Genomic DNA, 22,102 nt, shown 5'->3' with positions numbered 1-22,102 from the left:
CCATTCGTTGTTTCCGACGTTATTGTATCCAAATCAACCAGTTCTTTAGAAAGGTCTGCACAGACCGTGCGAAGTGGGTCGGTAAAAAGGAAGCATAATATTGTATTAGCTAGCAGCAGTAAATAATAAGTAAATAAAGGTAGGTACATAAATACAATAAACAACAAAGGAAAAAGGGGATTCATTAATTTGTATGTGTGTACTATGCGACACATTAATTAAAGTCTGGCACGATAAATAACGATTATTACATTATAATAATATTAAATGCAATACTACTAATAATATTAAGTACCAAACTATTATTTTGGCGAGGTTTGCTGTCTGAATAAAATCTTGCATGTCGCGTTACCGTCCCACAAATACTATTTAATTAGGAAACATAGCGACTGAAGTCGGTCGTTAAGCAATCGCCATCTAAGCTGATGGCGACTGCCTGGATGCATGCCTTTCGCCAGGTGGCGTGATCTCCCCCCACCGCGGGCGCATGGTATTGGGCCGATAAACATCGCGCCATGATTTCTGCGGATCCGCGTAATAATTGCGCAAAACATCACTCTTTCTAATAGACTCTGATTACACATGCTGGGTTTTTGTGAGTGAGACACAGTTGATGACTTGATAATAAATGAACTAGACCATGAGTCTTCTAGAAAAGGAAGCATTCAATCTTGTACAATAAAGCATACCAAGAAACACTCACTTCAAGGAAAAGCTATTGTTAAGTTAAGTAACACTGCTACTTACTTCCATTTATGACTATTTTGTGTTTAAGGCAAGTAGCATATCCCCTACGAATATTAAATTATGTTAATTGCATAAATTATATTTAAGCCAAGAAGAAGTTCTTGGGTTGCATTTGAATATTATTTAAGAAGTTAACTCTATGATAATAACACTCATGTTTATCACACAGATTTCTCACTGATAATGTTATTAATAAGCTAATAATTAATTGTATCCAGTGTGCAGAGATAACAGAGTTTAACCTACTTCCAGTTAGAAAGGTATAAAATAGGGATCTCTAGATTTACTACAGCAAAATCGCACAAATAACGAAACTTTCACATTCCAGTAATGAGAGTAGGTATTTGAAAGATAAAATATAATTTACTGCTTTGATGCTAGTGTTACTTGCTCATTAGCAAACTTTCTCTGAGTGAATCTATCATGCTAGAGACATTATAATAATATATGGAACAACTCAATTTCATAACAAGTCACAAAAACATTAACATCATCTTGAAATGTTGGTGAAGCTTATTATTGTAGTAATGCTGACATAATCATAAAAAATATGATTGCTAATAATGATCCTTAGATAATTATAACTGTTTAAATGTAAAATGAGTAATAATGAATTATAACATTCCTTCTAGTATTTATCTGCTTCTTACTAAAATCATAGTCATGTGACTGATAAATTTTATTAATCCAGTTTATTTCAAGATTATGAATAATGATTACACAATCAAGTGATTTTACATAACATCCATGCCTTATATTTTTTTAATACCTGAGTTAATGCATTTTTTATTCACTCAATTTTGTGATAATAAATAAATAATAGTTCTAAAAACTGTAGTTTTTCTAACAATGCCAAATTAAACATGTTTTAAGGTAAAATCCCAAGCTAATTGCTATAACCGGTAAGTTTAAGGAAAACGGAACCAATATTATGGAAAAATAATAAGATGGTAAAGATTTAAGACCAGGTCCAAGTGAAACGCTGTGCAATCTCATTGAAAATGGTTGCGGTTCTATTGTTATGTCAGAGTGTTTGGACAACACGGGTCCACATTTCACAAACAACCCAGCATTGTGCACTTTCAAGGAAATCATTTATTGGGTTGAAAAGCAAGAAGTCACTGAAAATTCTATTAAACTTTAAATATTCTGCCACAATAACTTTAAACCTTGCTGTGCAGCTCACAATCCCAGAAGCTATGCGGCGACTGAAGCGACGGCACATTCTGGACATCATGGAGAGCCAGAATTGACCATGGAGGGAGTCCCAGTGGGGATTCTGCTTTCATCGCCGATAATCACAGAACAAATCTGTTCATAGTCTTCTGACTGATCGCATGATGGAATAAAGGAAAAAAAAAAAAATATTCTGCCATAAAAAAAGCAAACCGGATAAATAATAGTTGTAAAAAAAATCTTAAGTTTTCAAACTTAATTTGATGCATATTTCATTAGATTTTTAATGAGGCTTGTTGTTTGAAAATTAACAACCAAATCACTATGAAATAATTACCATCTGATAGTATATTGAAACATACTTTGAATATATCCTTGCAAGGTAACTTTTTTTAGGAATTTCATGTAAATTGAACTGCAAATTATTTTTACAGATCAAAGGACATTGAAAAAGAACTTTAAACATAGAGTATAAAATAGTGGCATGTTTCATACATTAGCACAGTCATGACAAAAGGACAACATTTGACAAATTATCAAATTTTTGGTAAAAAACATGAAATAAAAAATATTCCACACTGAAAATATTGAAATGAAAATTGTAAAAGAATAAATTTTTAACAGCTTGGTAAAAAAATATTTTTTAACACGAATTTTCTACAGAAAAAAGTGAAAAGTAATGTAAAATTGTAGTTACCTGGTGGGCTATCAGTGAGAATGGTGATGCCAGTGGGGTCAACGTGAGGTGGGAACGCCTCGTACAGGTCGGGTTCCTCTTCAAGCACTGCCGACAACATTGCGGAGGGCATCCCGGCTCCACCGTCACTCACACACACGCACTCACTGTGACTAGACACCACACAACACTACACTGTCAGTCAGTGTCCACAGCTCACACGGAGCCGCCTCGAGCCATTCCTAATCGCTTGTCCATACGACAGCGGCCCACACCTAAGTCAAATCCTGCTGCACCATCTTCAAATCTGGAAAACAAAGTTCAAATCACTGACACGGTGTCAACTCTCAAGATAACAACACTACACTGAGAGCATTATCAGCAAACTGAAGGCATTATCGGGCGATTATGTTGACGGCCGAGATAACTGATCTTCAGCACTAAAACAAATCCTTTAGTTATCTAATTAGTTATAATTAAAACTGTTTGAATCAGCTGATTGTTGCGCTGCCAGGGCAGACTTGACATTTTATAGCTATTTTAAGACATCGGGCAGCTGATCGGGCGATCTTCAATGTCAGATGCCAAGTACGAAACGTGAGACATTGCACACTATCCAGTATTATTTAGTAAACCATGTTCTGTAATTTTTTTTCTGCCGTTCCGGTGGGAGGGCAATGTGAACTCACCGCAATCCTGACGATAAATGATGCGGTGCAGGATCTGCGCCTCCGTATTTGCCGCTTTGGAGTCCCCGCGGCAACTAAGCCCGCTGGCCCGTTCCCGGCCCAACGTAATCACGAATAGGATAATAGTCTCGAATGGGAGCCGACGCTTTTGCTTTGTCACTTAAACGAGCACAGTACATCACACAAATATATCGGCAACTGACCATACACACGGGGACATTGTATCAGAAATTCCGAATTTGTGGGGTAATTTTACAAGCCCCCTTCTTCGTAATCTAATTATCGATGTATCCGGTGAAAGTAGTTATTTTACAACACGTAATTTTCATTAATGAAGAAAATATTTAACCGATGTAAAAGTTTTTCGCTTTTTTATAAAAATCCCGTCCGTCAATCAAAATCGCACGAAATCCAATCAGCGATTTGTGAGAACGCGAGCTCGTTGCCTGTCGTCGTCCAACAGGAAGACCATAGACTAAAATACTGAACATGTTACAGAACGGACACACTGTAATGAGGAATAAGTAATCAAAAAACAGAATGTTTACTGCCTACGAACTGGTAACTTTTAAATGTTTTTTATGTAATGTAAAATAATGTTATATTAATCGATTTGATATAATGCTTAATTAAATCTTTACCTTTCTATACTAAGGAATACAGCAATTTATTTACTATCTACAAACGTTGATCAAAATATTTGATTTCTTGTTAACATTTTCTTTTGATAAGATAACACAAGATCAACGGAAGATGTAATAAAGTGACAGTGAGTGAATAGTTGTGAATAAAAATAGTTTAGATGGGTTATTATGTAGATAAACCAATAGTTTTTACGAATGAAAATAATTTCAAACTGCGTTTGTAATGATTGTAGTGAATGCAGAAAATTGGACGACATCCAATAAAACGCTCCCAAAAGGGTATGATGATGATGACTTCTGGATCTTCATAGGACTTTCGTTTATTAAAAATAATGACAAATTCCTCTATGTGATAAATTACAAATCGACTAAAAAGAGAAATGTTTATTTATTAAGAAATACTGCAATTTTGTAGCTTTTATTTAATCGAAGTGTTTAAGGAAAAAGATGGAATAAAAAATGCAGAATGTGTGGGCACTACAATCTAAAAAACTGAATTGGTCTATAAATCCATTGTGCCAAGCTTTATTTGCGCTATATTTAAAAAATTAAGTATGTTCCTTTGATTTCATACTTTGCAGCCTTTTGCAGAAAACTGCCCATAGAGAATTTTATCTTGTTTTTTTTTGTAGGGTTCCGTAGCAAGTGAGCAACTAAGGTTGCAACTGTTGCAAGAGAGGAACTGTTTATTATTTATTATGTATTCTAATCCTCAGTTAAGTTATTCGAGTAGTTTTTCGTATCATTATGTTTCTAATGGAAGTAAGTTATTGTTAAAAATCTATATTTGGTAGAGAAGCTATTTAATGCTTGGAGCTTGGCAATAGGGGCCTTTCTCGCAGAAACTTTCAACGATCATTGCATTGCATCATCATCATCAACATCCCTTTCTTTACATTCCACTGCTGGCTATGACTATGAGCCTCCTTTCTTTGCAAAATTGATTACAATTTTATCATTTATTTACGATAATGGAACACTCTTAGTTGTCACTGTCAAATATCTGACTGTCATTTAGTGTTGGTTGTCACAACATACTCTCTAATCTGTGGTCACAAAACGTCACCGTATTGTTGTTTTGGTTGTCGATTCTTGGTTGTCGCACTTTTGCAATATCTTCTTTAAATCAGTCTCGAGTGGAAAACTTTACTAATGAATATTCATGCGCAGTTCTTTTAGGCAAAATCTATGTGAATCTTAAAATGTCTTCGAAAGCTGATACCTTAAAAGGTAAGACGTAAAAGATAACATGTTTTTTTCTGAATTTGTATGGTTTCCAATGATTCATCGTAAACATATTTACTTACAGAAACTGTGACTGTGCTAATAAATGCTGCTAGCGATAGTGATAATTCAGTCAATAATGTAGTTATCAAGTCCTTGACCAAGGTCGCGAACTCGTATCCCAATGAGGTGATAGAAATATTCTGTGAATTCTACAAGAACACAATCAAGGTGAACACTTCACAGCTGGGTAATATTATAAAGTAAGTAAATTCATCCTTATCATTAAATTACCAAAATTCTTAATCTATGCATTGTTAATTACTTTACTCTAGCTTCCAGAATGATTCAGCATATTTTATCACAAATTTCGCAATTATACTTCCTTTATCTATCTAATGATACTGTTGAACTAAAAGGCACAAAAACGATTACATTAAAAAGTATTACCAAAAATAACTTGCTATACTTACTACTACCCTCATAAAAAATATTAATAATACGAACCACCATTGCAGAGTACTGGAACAAACATGCGTCAACCAGGTGAAGAAGCTGGAGAACACAACGGCAACGTTGCTGGTGAACTCCATGCTTCGGGCCATGACCGAGAACCCGCAGTACGAACCAATAGTCCAGATAGGAGCGTCTTCAGTGCTGGTCGCGGTTGGACATGAACATTTGGACTTGGTACGTTAAAGTTTAACATTTTTCTTTTGGTGGACCGACAATATCATAAAGGTAGCAGGAAGGCGCTGGATCCAGGCCACTACCAACCGATCTACATGGAAATCATTGGGGGAGGCCTATGTTCAGCAGTGGACTTCCTATGGCTGCAATGATGATGATAATGTTGATGACTTTTCTTTTAAATTGAGAGATGACAATCAAGTAAAAGTAATTATGATAAACTGAGCTCCTATTGAAACAGCTACCACCATATTCATTGTTTATTCATACATTTCTTCTAATTAGATTATACTTATGATTAGACAAAGAGCCTTCTGCCTTTAGCTTTTGCCTGCCTCTTGTGTTTATTTTAGTTATACAAATATACATATTATAATAATATCTTTGATTTATATCCTGGCTTATGATTTATTACATTTGTACTATATTATTGTAATTTACTAATTTTACTCTTCTATTTTAGAATTTTGAAATTTGATGTAAACAAATAACATGTTGTGGCTGGAAAAAACATTCATATAAGAGCATAGTTGTTTCAACATGTGCATGTGAATGTTTTTATGGGAAATTAATATTGATTCTGTTTTAAAATCACTTTAGTTTATTGGTTATCCAAAGAGTTTGAATTGTGATTCATGTTCGCAGACCAGATATTATGTTACATGTGACAGATTTATCACTCTTTGTTCTCCTGAGTTACACATGATTTAGTATAATTGTAATCAATAACATGCTATAAATAGTATTTCAAGGTGCAAGTAATATTTGCAATTAATAAATCCTATTGGAATATAATGGGAAACTGTTTTCAGTTTTGATGTTTTCCTTTTAACTATTTTGTTTACATACTCTACTTACATACCAAATGAAAACATTATCATGTTTGTGAATAATAAGAATTGAAGTACTTATAGGTGTAGTTACCAGAATCTCATGGCAAATGGAGAAAATAAACTTTGTTGAGTGCAATACTGGGTAAATATGTCTGTTTCTTTTACACCTTCATAAAGAGAAAAAGAGAGACATACTGTCACGGTGACAAAAGTCACCCGTACGCTCATACCGTAAAGCTACGTAAGAATACGATTACTATACAGGGTGTTAGGTAAATGGGTATATGAGCCGACACTAGCCCATGTTAACATGGTCATATAAATGGTATGGTGAAGTCAGAAATTTGATATCATCATTTTGATTTTTTTAATTTTAATACAAAATAAATTTTATAAAATCCGATTTGTATGAAAATTAAAATAATTAAAATGAAGATATCAATTNCATGGTCATATAAATGGTATGGTGAAGTCAGAAATTTGATATCATCATTTTGATTTTTTTAATTTTAATACAAAATAAATTTTATAAAATCCGATTTGTATGAAAATTAAAATAATTAAAATGAAGATATCAATTTTCTGAATTCACCATACCATTTATATGACCATGTTAACATGGTCTAGTGTCGGCTCATATACCCATTTACCTAACACTCTGTATAATTATGTAAGTCATTTGTGCTCAGGGTATCGTACATTAGTTTTACATACTTAACACAAAGTTTATGCCACAAATAAACACTACACAGCATGATGGGCTTGTATTTAATTTTACACAGCACAGTGACGTCATAAATGTTTTCCAAAAGGACATAAAAGTATAGGGACTCCAAAAACAAAATAGAATCAAATAATAATAATAATAAAATCTTTATTTAAGCAAGACAGATTTACAAAAAACGGAATGACAGTCTTAAGCTAATTACATGCTATGGTGGATTGTGAAGAAGTGTTGGTAGCGGTTCTCGTTCTAAATGCCGGCGCATGATTGGGAAAGCCGACCGCGCGTAGCGTGATAAAGCGAAGCAGAAGAAAAAGTGACGTCATGAATCACATTCCACCTTCCCAGGTACTCCGTCTACTAATTAACCAGCTGACCCCAGCGTCGGTCCCGCACTACACCATCGCTCGAACCCTCGGCACCTTAGCCGCGGTCAACACCTACGCAGTAGTGCCTCACGTCAAGGAGGTCCTGGGCAAAATGCTGCCACTCCTGCCGCTGGTCCGACACGACGCTGTGAAACAGGCCTTCGCTTACGGTAAGTAGTAGGCTAAGTCACAAAAAATACTACAAAATGTAATTGTTTTTGGCCAAAGACAAGGGAATAAGGCTAAAAATGAGGTGGTAACTAAGTATATTCCCACTGCCTTGGTTTTAAACTCTGACTCTGAGAAACATTTTTTTGAAAATTAATTTTGAACTCTATTTCATCTGTATAATGTGCACAATATTATGTTGGCAACACTCGGTCGCTCAACCAACTAACAACAGGTTAGCGTGCCTCGTCTTTCTTATTGGAAAATAAAATTGACTCATGTTTAATAATTTATATTATGATGTTTGACCAGACATTGCTTTTCCTTACATTATCATTTGTGTTCCCCATCTGGCATCAATAGACGAATGTTGTTAAGTATTTGACTAAGTTCTTTTGCATTCACAGCTTTCGGCCACTTCGCAGTTGCGGTCTCGGAACAGATCGGCGATAACGTCGAAAACGACAACATAACATCGATCAAAGACAATTTTGTCACAGAGTTCTCTATAATCTTCGACGTGTTGTACAACCAGTGGCTGCCCTCGAACGAGCCGAAGGTGTCAGAGGCGGTTCTCGAAGCACTAGGTCCCATCACTAGACTCATACCCGAAAGGCAATTCAACGAGACGGTTAACAAATTTGTCCTCTCATTGCTGTCTTTGTACCGCAAGCCAACTATAAACGCCTACTACATCAGTCAATGTATCTCGTACCTACTGTCGCCATCGCCTCTCAACCCCAAACTGAGCTTAAACGACAGCGTAATAAACTCAATCAACCACGTCCTCTTCAATTTGATCCTAGTAGAGCCAGATTACGATCAGCCGCATACGGTGAAAAACCATTTCGAAGTATTACGCTGCTTCGATCATATGGCAGGGCAGTTTCCTGACCAAACCATTGAGAGTCTTCTCCACCAGTGCAAGAACAACCAAGAAAAAGACCGGATGAAAGCAGTTATCATCTTGACCCACTTGACGACGTCGTCCCAAGTTTTTGTAGAAAATTATGCCGTCAAGTTCATCGCCATATTAAAGGTCATGACGGCAATGGAGCAGGGCTTGAAAATGAAAAAATTGCTCGTAAAGGCCATCGTCGGTTTGGTCTACAGAAACTGCATTACATCTGCCGAAGATTTCATTATGGTTGAGTTCATCATAAAACACTGCGGCTGTGAAGGCCCTCCGAATGTGCCGAAGAATGAAATCGAGGATTTGCACAATACGTACAAAAGTTCCCTTATTCTCATGTGTAACACCGTGACGAGTGTTCGCACACAATTGAGAAGTTTACTCCTGGCTGCACTTACCGTTGATGACTTTACCTCGTCCATGTCGACTGTTAGCCAATGCCTGACATCGCTGCTACAAAACAATTCTGACGCTGGTGAAGATGATCAGAAAGAAACACTAAAAGATTTGAGGTACACCCCCGACCAAGTCTTCACAAGATGCATAACTCACATAGCAGACCCTGAACAAATAGAACGAAACAAGAATTTGCTCATATTCCTTGAAGAATATTCAGGAGATGTCCATAAGAATTTGAAAAACTCCTGGACTGTTGAGATTCAAAGACTTCTGAAGTTTGTCGATAAAAGCGAATCCACGGAACAGTGGCATAGTATGCTTATAGACCTCTTAGAATCAGCTATAGAGAATGTGAACAATAACAAATGGGTGGAGAACATAGCCGCTTTGATAACGCAACAAGTTCTGTCCAAAAAGCAGTCGCCAATTATCAAGGGAATGTCTTTACAATATCTGGCCATATTAACGTGCCATATGACTAACGCTGCCGTGATAGAAAACGTTTTGAAGATTATTCTCTTCGCCCTTAAATCCATTCCGATGGAAAGCGTCGACTACGTCAGCAAAGCGATAGGAATAGCTTCCAGACAACATGGCGAGTTTGTTCTCAACGAACTCGATGCCACTTATAAGGAGAACGAATCGAAGAGAGGCAATAAAATCCTTAACTTTTTATCATCTAGAAATTCTAAGAGCGAAGTGGAGCTTAGCTCTGTAAAATACGCAGTGATCACTTGCTACGGAAAAGTAGCTGAAAACTGCTTGGATGTGCACGTTTTGGCGAGGTTAGGTGATAACGTTACATCAATTTTATTCGAAATTTTGAAGACCAACCCTCCCTTTGATTTGTGCAAAGCAAGTGTCACCACCCTTTACCAAATTAGCAAGGCGTTGTATCCTGCAGCCCACCACAATGTGGCTCTCAGGAATCGCTGGCAACTCCTGAATGCTGTTCTTGAACAGATTTACAATCCGAATTTGGACAGACGCAACGTGGAGCTGTATCCGATTGTCGTAAAAGCTTCGAAGAGTCTAACGAAGTTACAAAAGGGTATCCTGCCTGAGGAGAGAAACACGATCCTTAGGGTGCTGTTCAGTAGCATTTTTGAGGAATTGTCCTCATTCAAAAGGAAATACGAAGTCGAAGGGAATGGCGACAAAAACGATCGTCTTGCCAAAACCCTAAACGACAGCTTGACTTTACTTCACCATCTGATTAGGGAGCTGATACTCCAGTCGACCTGCCTGAGCACGATAGACGATCTGATCGGTTTGCTGATAGAGTGGCTACGTCACGAAAACGATGAGATCCGAACTGCATCGGTGTTGATTCTGCAAGTGATATTCGACACGTATATCAAAAACGTCAAACTGAACTACGAAACTCCCAGCAAATTTGGTCAGATGGGCTACTTGTTGGGTTTGGTCGTTCCAGGAGTTGCGGATACCAATTTCGCGGTGAGGCTCACAACGATAGATTGCATTAAACTCGTGATACAAATCCAGGATTTGTATGAGGGGCATACTATCGAGCCGGATGACGAGTGCATGGCTGATCTGGCGAATCTTCAGAATAATGTGCTGACAAATGACATAAACATGATTGTTGATTACTGTGTTGCCTTATGCAATGCGATATCGATGAAGATTCCTCATCATCATACGATGCAGTTTGTGGAGAGCCTGTTGGAAGGTTACGATGACCAGGAGTTCAGGAGTGTAGGGATAAGCGCAGTGCTGGACGCTTTCTTCGTGAAGAAGGGGCAGGACTTGTACCAGACTATCGAGAGGATAATTGAAGTGATGCTGAATACTATGGATTCAGTGGGTGAGGAAGCGCAGCAGCGCTTGATGAAGCCGCTGACGTCACTGACGCGTCATCATTCGAATGCGGTGACGGCCGTGCTGTTGGCGCAGAGGATTCCTTTGAAACCGTAAGTTCTTTATAACTCAAACATGAAATATTGTGATGACTCAGACCCTCGACCTTTCGTTTGCTTTACCCCAGGACTTCGCCGAAAGAGTTATTTGCCATGAACTTGTGAGTCCTAAAATTTCATGTGAATTGGAAAGAGTTTTATTCTCAGTTGTTGTGTATAGGTTATTGCTAAAGGTTACTATAACCAGTAGGAATTGGAGCATTTTCTTGAAGCTTGGCTCTACATGAAATCTGATAACTTTTGACAGTGCGAACCGTCTGGTCTCATCTGAACATGTATCTGTTTTAGTGGGATAACACCATTTCTTCCATTCGTAGATGCGTGGTTTCCTGTTGGCGATACCTGGCGCGCGACGAAGCGTTGTCTGGAGCGATCGTGGACAACTTCTTACGGCTGATGACGTCAGTAGAGCTGTACGAGGACCCTTACCATATAACTGACAACCATATAGCCGCGCTCCAGCCCTTGACTGTGAGTATTACGTCACATTATCTACGGTGCGATCCTCATTCATAGATGCGTGGTACTCCTGCTGGTGAAACCTGGTGATACGTTGAAATCCGGGTAAAACATAGGATAGTTATACTGATGTTGGAAAGGGGGACACGCGCACTATAAACTCTGTACTGTAAGGCCCAGAACACACGGTGAAACGCAACTGCAACGATACTGCAACTTCTAGTTACTTTTGAGTTGCATCTAAGTTTCTACCATAGCGTCTGTTGAGAGACCACACACAGTGGCGGCGTAGCATGGGTTGGCACCCGGGGCGGTACACTATGATTGTGGTTGCAGCGTGTATGTGCATGTGGATTGAGTGATCCTTGCTTCAATCTTAACAAAAATCGAGGAAGTTTTACTTAAAATATGTTAAAACATTGCGATGAAGTTTAAANAATCCACATGCACATGCAGCGTGTGTAGAAAATGGTTGAAACTGGTTTCTAATCAATAATTTCAAAAGGGTTTCGTTGCAGTTGCGTTTCACCGTGTGTTCCAGAACACACGGTGAAACGCAACTGTAAAATTCAAAATTCATGCGAGCGAGTTTTGGTGGATCAAGTCGTCACGAGTCGGTTTATTCGAATCATGCAATTACTCGATTCTGCGATTTGAACCCGTACTCGAGTTCTGTGTTTGGTATTCGAATGTTGACTCGAGTGTAGAAGTTCGAATACAGAATTCTTCTAGGATTTTGAGTCCAGAACCCAAGTCCGTTATCGATTTTAGAACAAAAGGCAAAATCGAGAAGGAGTAACTTGAAATAAAGATCTTTCTTGACCCGAGTCGATTAGCTAACGTAATATACCAATTATTCAAATAAGGCATAGCATAAAACAGTGATGGCTAAGAGGTCGGTCTACCGGTCGACCGCGAAGCCGAGTTTGGTAGCCCACGATAGTAAAACTGAACAGAATGGTTGAAAATGAAAAATGATTTATTTCACTTCTCTAAACTGTACCTTGCAGTCGACCGCAAGAGATATTTTCGAGCATAAGTAGACCTCACAGGTCAAAAGTTTGGCCACCCCTATCATAAAATGTACCTTTTGTTTCAGCTAATAAGTGCCTTAGGAGAAATGTTGCAAGAGCAGACCATGAACGAGACATGTGTGGCCAAGTTTGCAGACCTTTTCTCCGTGCTCTACACAACACTAGCCTGCTACATAGAAGCGGAACCGCCCGCGTATTCTCTACCAGTCAACCGCGCGCAAGAGAGGCTCGGTTTTGTTCCTAACAGGGACTCCATAAAGATGTCTCCGGCCAAGATCACTGTGAACACTTTCAACGCGTTTTTGGAGAGGGCTAATTGTTATAAGGTGAGTTTTTGTTGTCGACCTAATAAGTGACGGAATAAAGTTGAATATTGTAAAGCACCCTAGCAGATCATGTGCCCACATAATGGCTATATTCGCACCAAGATAGGTGTCTAAAGCCTGGTCCGGGAGCACGTAGAATCCCGTCCAATGACCCCAAGCTACCCATCCTTATCGCTCGCGCGTAATTATGTTGCTGTCGCGACTGTGCGACGGGCGCCCGCAGTGAGTGTGCGAGCGCGACAGCAACATAATTACGTGCGAGCGACAAGGATGGGCAGCTTGGGGTCATTGGACGGGATTCTACGTGCTCACGGACCAGGCTTTAATCGAGCAACCGTTTAATTCCAATTTTCGGCAGTTCTCCAGTAAATATTACCGATTGACACTTTCCACATTTTAGAACAGTTTCTATTTGGCCTTCCACCTAATAACCTCGTTGCTATAGAGGCCATATCTCGTCAAATGTAGTATCTGCTCGATGGACCGACGACCTCAACAAAATTTGCATTTCTGGATGACAAAAGCGGGAGATCGTGCTTTGTGATATCTTAGGACTACGTCCATTAGTAGACTGCCATAGGCTGAAATGATGATTATAGTCTAGGAGCCATTATACCAATATGTTTCTTGTACATACAAACAAATGTTACACTTCTTCCTCTTGAAATACGGTTTAAACTTCCAAACACTTGACAAAATTATTTATCATCAGGATGGCAGCAAAATGGACGAGAACAATCAATTTGTAAGCCATCTTATTGTACGGTGTTTAGACAACTAAAATCATTCCATTTTCCTATTGCTTCGCATTTTCGTTCCCTTGGACAATTCAGCGATGCATTTGAATGAATTTGGTTTTTAACAAATTACATTTTGCATGAATCCGATCTTGTGTCATTTAGTTAATTTTTTCTGCTTTCCTTTCGAACATTATACATTTGAAGAGTTTGCTCTATGGCCCTGAAATTTCCTTGGATGTTTACTTTATTATAACTAGACTTAAAAGTACATGACAGCATATCAAGCGTAACAGTTGCAATGCAAAAGTAGTTCTTATTGCGTACGATATGAGGTTGGTTTTAACATGTTTCGTTTGATATGCTTCGCAATCTAGCTTTGAATATTATTGTCTTGAATGAAACAGTACATATTGAGAAAGAAATCCTTCATGCCCTCTTGAGATATCATTTCATAGGAGTTAAATATCTACATGAATATAAAAACGAACGGAGACAAAGCTTCTTTTATTTTAAATAATAAACAATGAGTTCTGTAAACTTTTAAAGTAAGAACCAATCAATAAAAAGAAAAATAAGTCAGAAAGTTAGTGAAAAACTTTAATTTTAGAAATGTCTTTATAGATAGATTGAACATTTAAATTTTCTGTTTCCTACCCAAATATGGTCCACTTAGCTTAGAAGCTTTCTCTCTTTTATTTCATTCAATTCTCAACCAATCAATACATCAAGAAACTCATCCCATTCAGGTGAAGGAAGCTTGTTCGCTCTGCCTGAGCATCGAGCACGGCGACTCTTCCACCACACTCCTCGAACTGGCTCCTATCTTAGGGGGTTCCCTGAGCAGGGAATGCCCCCAACACTTGGCGAGGGTAGTCTCAAAGATTGCGACCTACGCGCGATCGCCGCTACCCCCTCAAAGATGCGCTGCGCTTGCGCTGTTGGCTGATCTACTGAACTATAGGTGAGTTTGTTTATACATAGAACCCAGCTCTACACGTTGGCTCCAATATTGGTCCCAAATCCAACGGCGTTTTTCCAACATGTGGATCTAGAAAATACCTGATCTCACAATACTATAGTCTGGTCTGTGAGCACGTAGCACGTCTGGTTTGGATCTCCACGTTGGATTAGTGGCGTTGGAACCAAAGTTCGGGTCTACGTGTGTAGCCGCCCTAATGTATAAAATAATTCATAATGGATGTTAAGATGGAGATGGGACTAGTCTGAAATGCTGAGCGGGCGCCTTTTTGGCACAAAATTAACGTGTTTTAAATCTCTTTGTTCTTTTTAATTAGTTTTTTGTGTCAAATGAAGTTTTTCTTATCTCTTATTTTATCTGATACCACTTTTCGTTCTCTCCGCTGTTATTAGATAGGATAGAAGCCGTAAATGAAACTAAACTAAGGGAAATTCAACGGAAAAGCTGAGTTGAGCCCTGAGGAGTCCCGGGGTTTAATAGTGTTGTTGAGTGTATTTTGTTTCGTCTATCCTAAACCCAGAAGAGTTTAGAATCAGTTAAAGTTGAGTTTAATTTTAAGATTAGTTCATCTTTTTGATAATAAATCACAAAGAAGGGGCTTAAAAGCATATTACCAACTCCTTTACAGATGCAACAACAACCCAGTTCTCATAGAGACCGTCTTAGCCACTCTGAACACCGGCTGGAAGGATGAGCATCCTCGCGTGAGGGCAGTTTGCCTCCGCGGGGCTGCTAACGTAGCCCGTCTCTCGAACTCTCATCGCGCCATTGCCCTCCCGCCCGCTTTAGCAGCCCTAAGCCAAGGAGTCGACGCACCGCACACTCAGTAAGTAACACCACAGAATAATAATAAGTACTACGTACAGAAGTTTTACTTCGCGAAGGTCTTTAAAAAAATGTATGCTCAATGTCATTTCATTAACAATATGGTGTAATTTAGCCTGTCTCAAGAGTCAAGCACCATTTTGTTGACAAACGTCAGTGATCAGCACTGCGCCGAAGCTAAAGGGCTGACTTCGGTAAAATGATGTGACGTGAGGTGCCAAACTGCGGAAAATGGCGGTGGAAATACATGATTTAGCATGAATTATCATGAATAATATTAACTACTTATTTACCTCTCAGTGTCTTGAGGCAACTTAAAAAAGTACATTCTGTGTTTTTATTATTTTTTAGGCAGTTAAATACTGCACAGTGTTTAGTACACCATTTTCTTTATTTTCTTCCATCATACACAAGAATACGCGTGCGTGAGTCAATATTCGCTCGTATGTGAGGCCTTGTCGAATAGTATCCTGTAAGTGGGCCATCGTGCATGTTTTGTTTTCGATGTAAACTCGCGGAGATGAACAGGCCTGGTAACACCAAGAAGATTCCGCTAAAAAGATAGGTTCCTTATCAAATTTATTTATTTGTAATAATTTGAATAATGAAAGTAAAAAAAATGCCGTATGTAGACCTGTAACCATCAGTCGTCTAGAACGTTTTAAAAATAATCTTGAAAATAAATTGCATTTAGTCCCGTATGTGCAGGGAGACCCAGATGCTCTTTTTCAACATATTACTCCATTAGATATCACTAAAACTTTTAATCTTTTAAACGTAAAGAGTACAACTGATATCTGGGGCATCTCTGTCAAGATAGTCAAACACATTATTGATATAATTTCCCCACAGTTAGCGATAATATTCAATAATTGCATAGAGAAGGGAATCTTCCCCGACCTCATGAAACATAGTAGACTAATGCCATTATTTAAGTCTGGTAGCAAAACCGACCCTGGCAATTATAGACCCATTTCTATCTTGCCCGCTCTGAGCAAGATTTTTGAAAAAATCATACAGGAGCAACTTATGATTCACTTTGGCTCTAATAAACTGTTTCATAGTGAACAATATGGTTTCACCAAGGGTCGTTCCACCACCGATGCAGGGGTTGCACTACTTAAACATATCTTCGAGGCTTGGGAGAATTCTCAAAATGCACTAGGGGTCTTCTGTGATCTCTCAAAAGCTTTTGACTGCGTAGAACATCAAACGCTAATTCGCAAACTGCACTATTATGGGGTAAAGGACTCGGCTTTGGATTTAATACAATCCTATTTAAACTTTAGAGTTCAAAAAGTTGACATAAATGGTGTTTTGTCTTCTGGGTCACCTGTGAAAATGGGAGTTCCGCAGGGGTCCATTCTGGGTCCATTCTTGTTTCTTATATACATTAATGATCTACCATATTTTGTTAAGGACTCTTGCGAAATCGTGTTATTTGCTGATGACACATCTTTGATTTTTAATATCGATAGAAGTAAAAATAACTTTGACGATGTAAATAATGCACTAACAAGAGTTTTAAGTTGGTTCACTACAAATAATTTACAACTCAATGCAAAGAAAACAAAATGTATAAAATTCTCTTTGCCTAACGTAAAAACAGTTAGTACTCAAATAGAACTTAATAATAATGCAATCGATCTGGTAGACTCTACTGTATTTCTGGGAATTACCCTGGATTCAAAACTCCAGTGGGGCCCCCATATAGAAACTCTGGCGGGAAAGCTCAGCTCAGCGGCTTTTGCAATAAAAAGGATACGGTCATTAACCGATGTTTCAACAGCTCGCTTAGTCTACTTTAGCTACTTTCATAGCCTAATGTCATATGGAATCATGCTATGGGGCAAAGCTGCAGATTTTGAAACAATATTTATTTTGCAAAAACGTGCGATAAGATACTTGTATAAAATGAAAGCAAGAGCATCCCTTAGAGAATTGTTTAAAGAAATTGGCATTCTCACGGCCGCTTCACAATACATCTTAAACTGTATTCTATTTATTCAAAAAAATATTACTGAATTCAAAAAGAAAAGTGATATTCACCAAATTAACACTAGAAATAAAAATAAATTGGCTATACCCGCTTTTAGACTTAATAAAGTGTTTGCCACTTTTATGGGACAAGGTATCCATTTTTATAACAAAGTCCCTGATAAATATAAAGAGCTACCGTATAATAAATTTAAAGATATAGTTAAAGATCACATGCTTAAAAAAGCCTATTATACAACTCGAGATTTTCTTAATGATAAGTCATCCTGGGAGTAGGATTATGGTCCTCTCATGCTCGCACTAAAAAGAATTAAAATGAAAAGTAATGTATAAACTCATAATAATTTCTCAAATGTTATAGTGTCATGCTTCTCAATCTGGACTGTTACTTAGCTTTATTATTAGTTTTTTTTTTTAAAGAGATAACTTGGAATTGTCATTCTCACTAAAATGTCTCTGGGGTGGTGGCGTAGTGAGGCGGGTCGTTACATTCCCTCTAATATGGTCGAGTGAAGCGATGGCTGGTTCACTCGTCATGTCTGTGAACAGGCGCTGCTTTCGGGGACTGGTCAATCCAAGTTATTCAAATTTATGTATGCGAGTCATTTCTACTAGTATCTTAATATGTAAGTCTAGATATTAGCACGTCACTACCTTGTTTAATATACCACGCAATCTTGTATACCCATTCTTATAAGATACACCATACAAGAATGCATGGTAAATTTCAGTGAACTGCTCCTGAATCGAATGTACCTACTACTACTATTTCTATTTATTTATATTAACCGGCAGACAGTGGTGACTGAGTTTGTTGCGGCGCTTCTTCTCAGCACTTGCCAAATGTTGGTCTCGAAGCGCTGGTAGGGTAAAAAGATTATGAGACATGTAGAGGCTCCTTAAGAGCAAAATGACGATTTGTAAGAACTATTTATTAGTCCAAACAAATAAAGAAATTTTGACTTTGACTTTGACTTTGAAAGATTATTCTAGAGAGAAGATTCTAGTAAATGAGCCCACGATGGTTTCAAGAGCAAGAGATCGCGTCACAGACGGACATCTCATGACTAGAGACAACTTTACACAGGTCTTTATAGAGTGTCAAGTGGAACCCTAGAGCTAAAATCTAACTAGAGCCACCCAGGCACCCGAATCATTCCCATGTTCCGCGATATTTGATAGTTTTAAACTTTTCGAGTTACGTTATTATTTGATAAATTTTATTAAAGAAGTTTTTTATACTTATGCTTTTTTTTACTCGAAATCCATAAGTTCTTCGGTATAACGTTAACTCACGGGCTCATGCCAAGTGAGTTACGTGTTCAGAGTTGATTGCGGAGTTGGAGTCGTATATACTATATACTTATTATTATTATAATGATTTTTATTTTGTTCAAACTAGACCAGACTTATCGGAACCGTACGCGTATCGGTCCCGTGCCAGGTTAAGGTAAAACTGGTGTTTCTATAGCAACGCTATCGCTCACGACTTTAGGCACGCATATTTGGTATTCTAGAAGAAAACCACAATCCTACAGCACGTACCAGCTACATTCCGCGTAGTAATTGTACAACACCAGCAACATTTCGTGTGGTAAACGTCTGGCTTGGCACAATACGCGACCATTAAATATGACTGCCGTGACACCTTGTTCTACCAGCCATGTTCTTGAAGAGATTCTACTTACCTTTTTCCTTTTAATATCTATTAGGGATGTTATGGATATGTAGTTTCAGTTATGGATACGGTTACGGATATAGGAATAATATTATACCGGTTTCGGTTACGGTTACGGATATTTTTTATTTCGGATATCCGAAAGTTTCGGTTACGGTTACGGATATCTGTGCTTTAGAATGCAATTTGCAATAGTTGTCCAACATGGTTCAATTATGGCCACACACTTTACATCGAATAAAAAGTAATAAAAAAATAAAAATTGATATTATGTAGATGGCATTATAAAGGTAATAATTAGGCTATTATAACTTTACATATAATGCTATATGAAAAACAATTTAAACTGCCTACATCCGAAACTTTTGAATCGGTTACGGTTTCGGATATTTTTTTATTTTGGATATCCGAAAGTTTCGGTTACAGTTACGGATATCCATAACATCCCTGATATCTATTCCTGAAGTATAACTGAATTTGAAAGTGAGCTAGTTATAAACACTCGTGACACTTGCAAATCTAACGCCTTTTTAACCATGCGTTGACGGTAGTCTTACTTTTCTTCAGTATTACTGGTCTTTTTATATGTCAGTGGCATAACAGAGATTAAAAAATCATATTACTCACAACTATGTAAGATCATTGATGATTTTTGCGTCGCCCTAAACAGGGACTTAAGCAGTGGGACCACGGGCAACGCATGCTTCTAATATTGTGGCGGCGACATATTTTAGTTTAGTTTTTCAAACTGATGCAATAGTTTCCCAACCCTTGCTTGTTCCAAGCAAACAGTTTTTGCACACAATACTTTTAATATCAGGAATTGATCTGAACCGTTATTTGCAGATCACCATCAGATAACGTGCCGTTAGCAGCCATACAAGGCTTAACCAGGCTTCTAGTAGAGACCGAGAAACTTGACAAGGATTTCGAACGCGAGCTCTTGTCTATATCCCAGAAAATCCGGCCGTTTATGAACACTGAATGCGCCCAGCTTAGGGAGGCATCCATTAGGCTGTTCGGAGTGATCGCCGGGAGGGTCAACGCGGAAGGCTTGGCAGAGCAGTCGATGGCATCCCTGCCTTGCTTCCTGCTGCATTTGTGCGATAACAACCCTGCTGTCGTGAGGGTAAGATGTTTTTTTGCTTGATTATCTTCATAAATCTGTTTCAGTCCCATAGAAGTACTATTTTCTAAGAAATATGATGACTGAGCTAAGCTGAACTGTTATCTCATTTTCCCTTTAAACGATTACTTCACTTCTGTCTTGGTTCAAATATGATTGTTAAGCTGTCGTTTACAGCGTTATAAGCATAGCAAAAGACCTTTTGACATCACAAAGACCTTTCTATGTGTGTTTAGGAATCTTTTGCCAGTCCAGCCTTCGACAAAAACTTACCTTAAATATGTAAATTTTTGGCGTTTGCAGGCCAGCAAATTCACAATCAAACAAGTGTTCAAAACGTTCAACGTGAAGAAATCAAACGACCTGGTCCAAACACACCTCCTTGATGAAGGCCGTCTATACCTGGACGAGTTCTTATCAGCACTGGTCCGCCAGTTAGCTGAGGAAATGCCATCCAGCGTGCCCAAGTGTCTGCAGACTGCTGTCAACTACCTCCACTGTGCTAAGGAAGAGATGAAGCCACACCCACCTTTACTTCTTGGTAAGTTTTACTTCTAGCCAGTCTCAGCAGAATAACATTCAGCTATTGACTGAAGAGATGCCATCAAGTGTCAGACAAGTCAGTGCAGATGGTTGTCAACTACATTCACTGTGCTAAGGAGGAGATGAAGCCACACCCACCTTTACTTCTTGGTGAGTCTTACTCCTTACCTTCAACAGCAGTATTTGACAGAAAGAGATGCCATCAAGTGTCTGCAGACGGCTGTCAATTACCTCCACTGTGCTAAGGAGGAGATGAAGCTACACCCATCTTTACTTCTTAATCCTTAGCTTCAACACAGAAAAACATTTGATATTTTTACTGAAGAGATGCCATCAAGTGTCTGCTAACTGCTGTCAGCTACCTTTAATAAATTAACTATGATACCTCCACAGTCCAGCAGTGGACGTCTTTCGGCTGAAACGAAAGAACGAACCTCCACAGAAGTGATGAGAGAACTATCAAAGGAACTCCTACATTCTTCAGATTTTTCACCTCCTAAATTTGTTCGTGGATTTCGAGACTTCCTGAGATCTCAACCTTCACTGGTAGAGGCAGTGTCGTAACTATACCCCTTAAGGCCTGTGGAATATTGATTGTCCCCTCAGTAAAAATCGTGCCATTGAATTCTAACACTTTATTCAGATTCATTTGGGTTTAGATCGTGTCTATATAGGTTGAGCTGTTATATCCAACCAAACCTTTCAGGCCTCCTCTACGCCGAGTTATACCGCATCAGAGAGAAGGCGTCCGAAGACTCGGACTTAGACCCGGACGTGACCAGAAGCGCCCGGACACGTCTGCTCCAGCTCATCAAGGATTCCAACCCTCTGGTGCGACAGAACTCGGCCCTCGCCCTGGCAAATATCAGCCTGGTAATGGCTCAAGACGGATGACTGGGCGAGAGGATATGCTTGGAGTACAGTCGTGGAAGGTATGTGCTGAGGATGAAGTAGTTTGGGTTGGGTACAGTGTCAAACAGTTCGTGACACAAAAAGTGTAAAATTTGATAATACAACCTTATTCTAATTGTAACAAAGACGTATTGCGAACTTTTTGGCTACTTTGGGCAGAGTAATTACAAATGAGTAGGTCATCTTCATAGAAACGCCCGAGCGCGGTTTGTATGTGAGCGCGCCAATACGTATGCGGCGCGCACGCACACACTGACAAAATTTAGCGGGGATTAGCGGAGAGTTGCCCCG

The 22,102-nt window shown here is 38.6% G+C and overlaps 2 protein-coding genes across 12 annotated transcripts in view; one reads left to right on the top strand and one right to left on the bottom strand.

Moving 5' to 3' along the window:
• The window catches only part of sky (GTPase-activating protein skywalker), a 99,125-nt gene extending 95,367 nt beyond the window's left edge, over window positions 1-3,758 (bottom strand). For 5 of the 11 annotated variants that reach the window (XM_028305078.1, XM_028305073.1, XM_028305068.1 and 2 more), the window contains exons 1-2: window positions 3,289-3,757; window positions 2,621-2,906 (exon numbers count right to left, since the gene is read on the bottom strand). In XM_028305078.1, coding sequence (XP_028160879.1) covers window positions 2,621-2,732 — 112 coding nt within the window. In that variant the 5' untranslated portion in view covers window positions 2,733-2,906; window positions 3,289-3,757. Of the gene's footprint in view, window positions 1-2,620; window positions 2,907-3,288 lie in introns of all 11 variants that reach the window. The other 6 variants (XM_028305074.1, XM_028305071.1, XM_028305070.1 and 3 more) reach the window with 2 other exon arrangements.
• Window positions 3,759-4,975: 1,217 nt separating this feature from the next.
• c11.1 (maestro heat like repeat family protein c11.1) lies at window positions 4,976-21,963 on the top strand. Its single transcript, XM_028305061.1, has 12 exons — window positions 4,976-5,162; window positions 5,242-5,419; window positions 5,675-5,846; window positions 7,752-7,941; window positions 8,347-11,185; window positions 11,509-11,662; window positions 12,750-13,010; window positions 14,497-14,711; window positions 15,358-15,555; window positions 20,077-20,359; window positions 20,660-20,897; window positions 21,606-21,963. Exons 1-12 carry the CDS (start codon window positions 5,135-5,137, stop codon window positions 21,791-21,793), a joined length of 4,944 nt encoding a protein of 1,647 aa, XP_028160862.1. The 5' UTR covers window positions 4,976-5,134; the 3' UTR covers window positions 21,794-21,963.
• Window positions 21,964-22,102: the final 139 nt, after the last annotated feature.

Source organism: Ostrinia furnacalis, unplaced genomic scaffold (genome assembly GCF_004193835.3).
Source record: "Ostrinia furnacalis isolate ACB-3 unplaced genomic scaffold, ASM419383v2 OfSCF1635, whole genome shotgun sequence".
NCBI lineage: Eukaryota > Metazoa > Arthropoda > Insecta > Lepidoptera > Crambidae > Ostrinia > Ostrinia furnacalis.
This window is presented reverse-complemented; position numbering and strand designations above follow the sequence as displayed.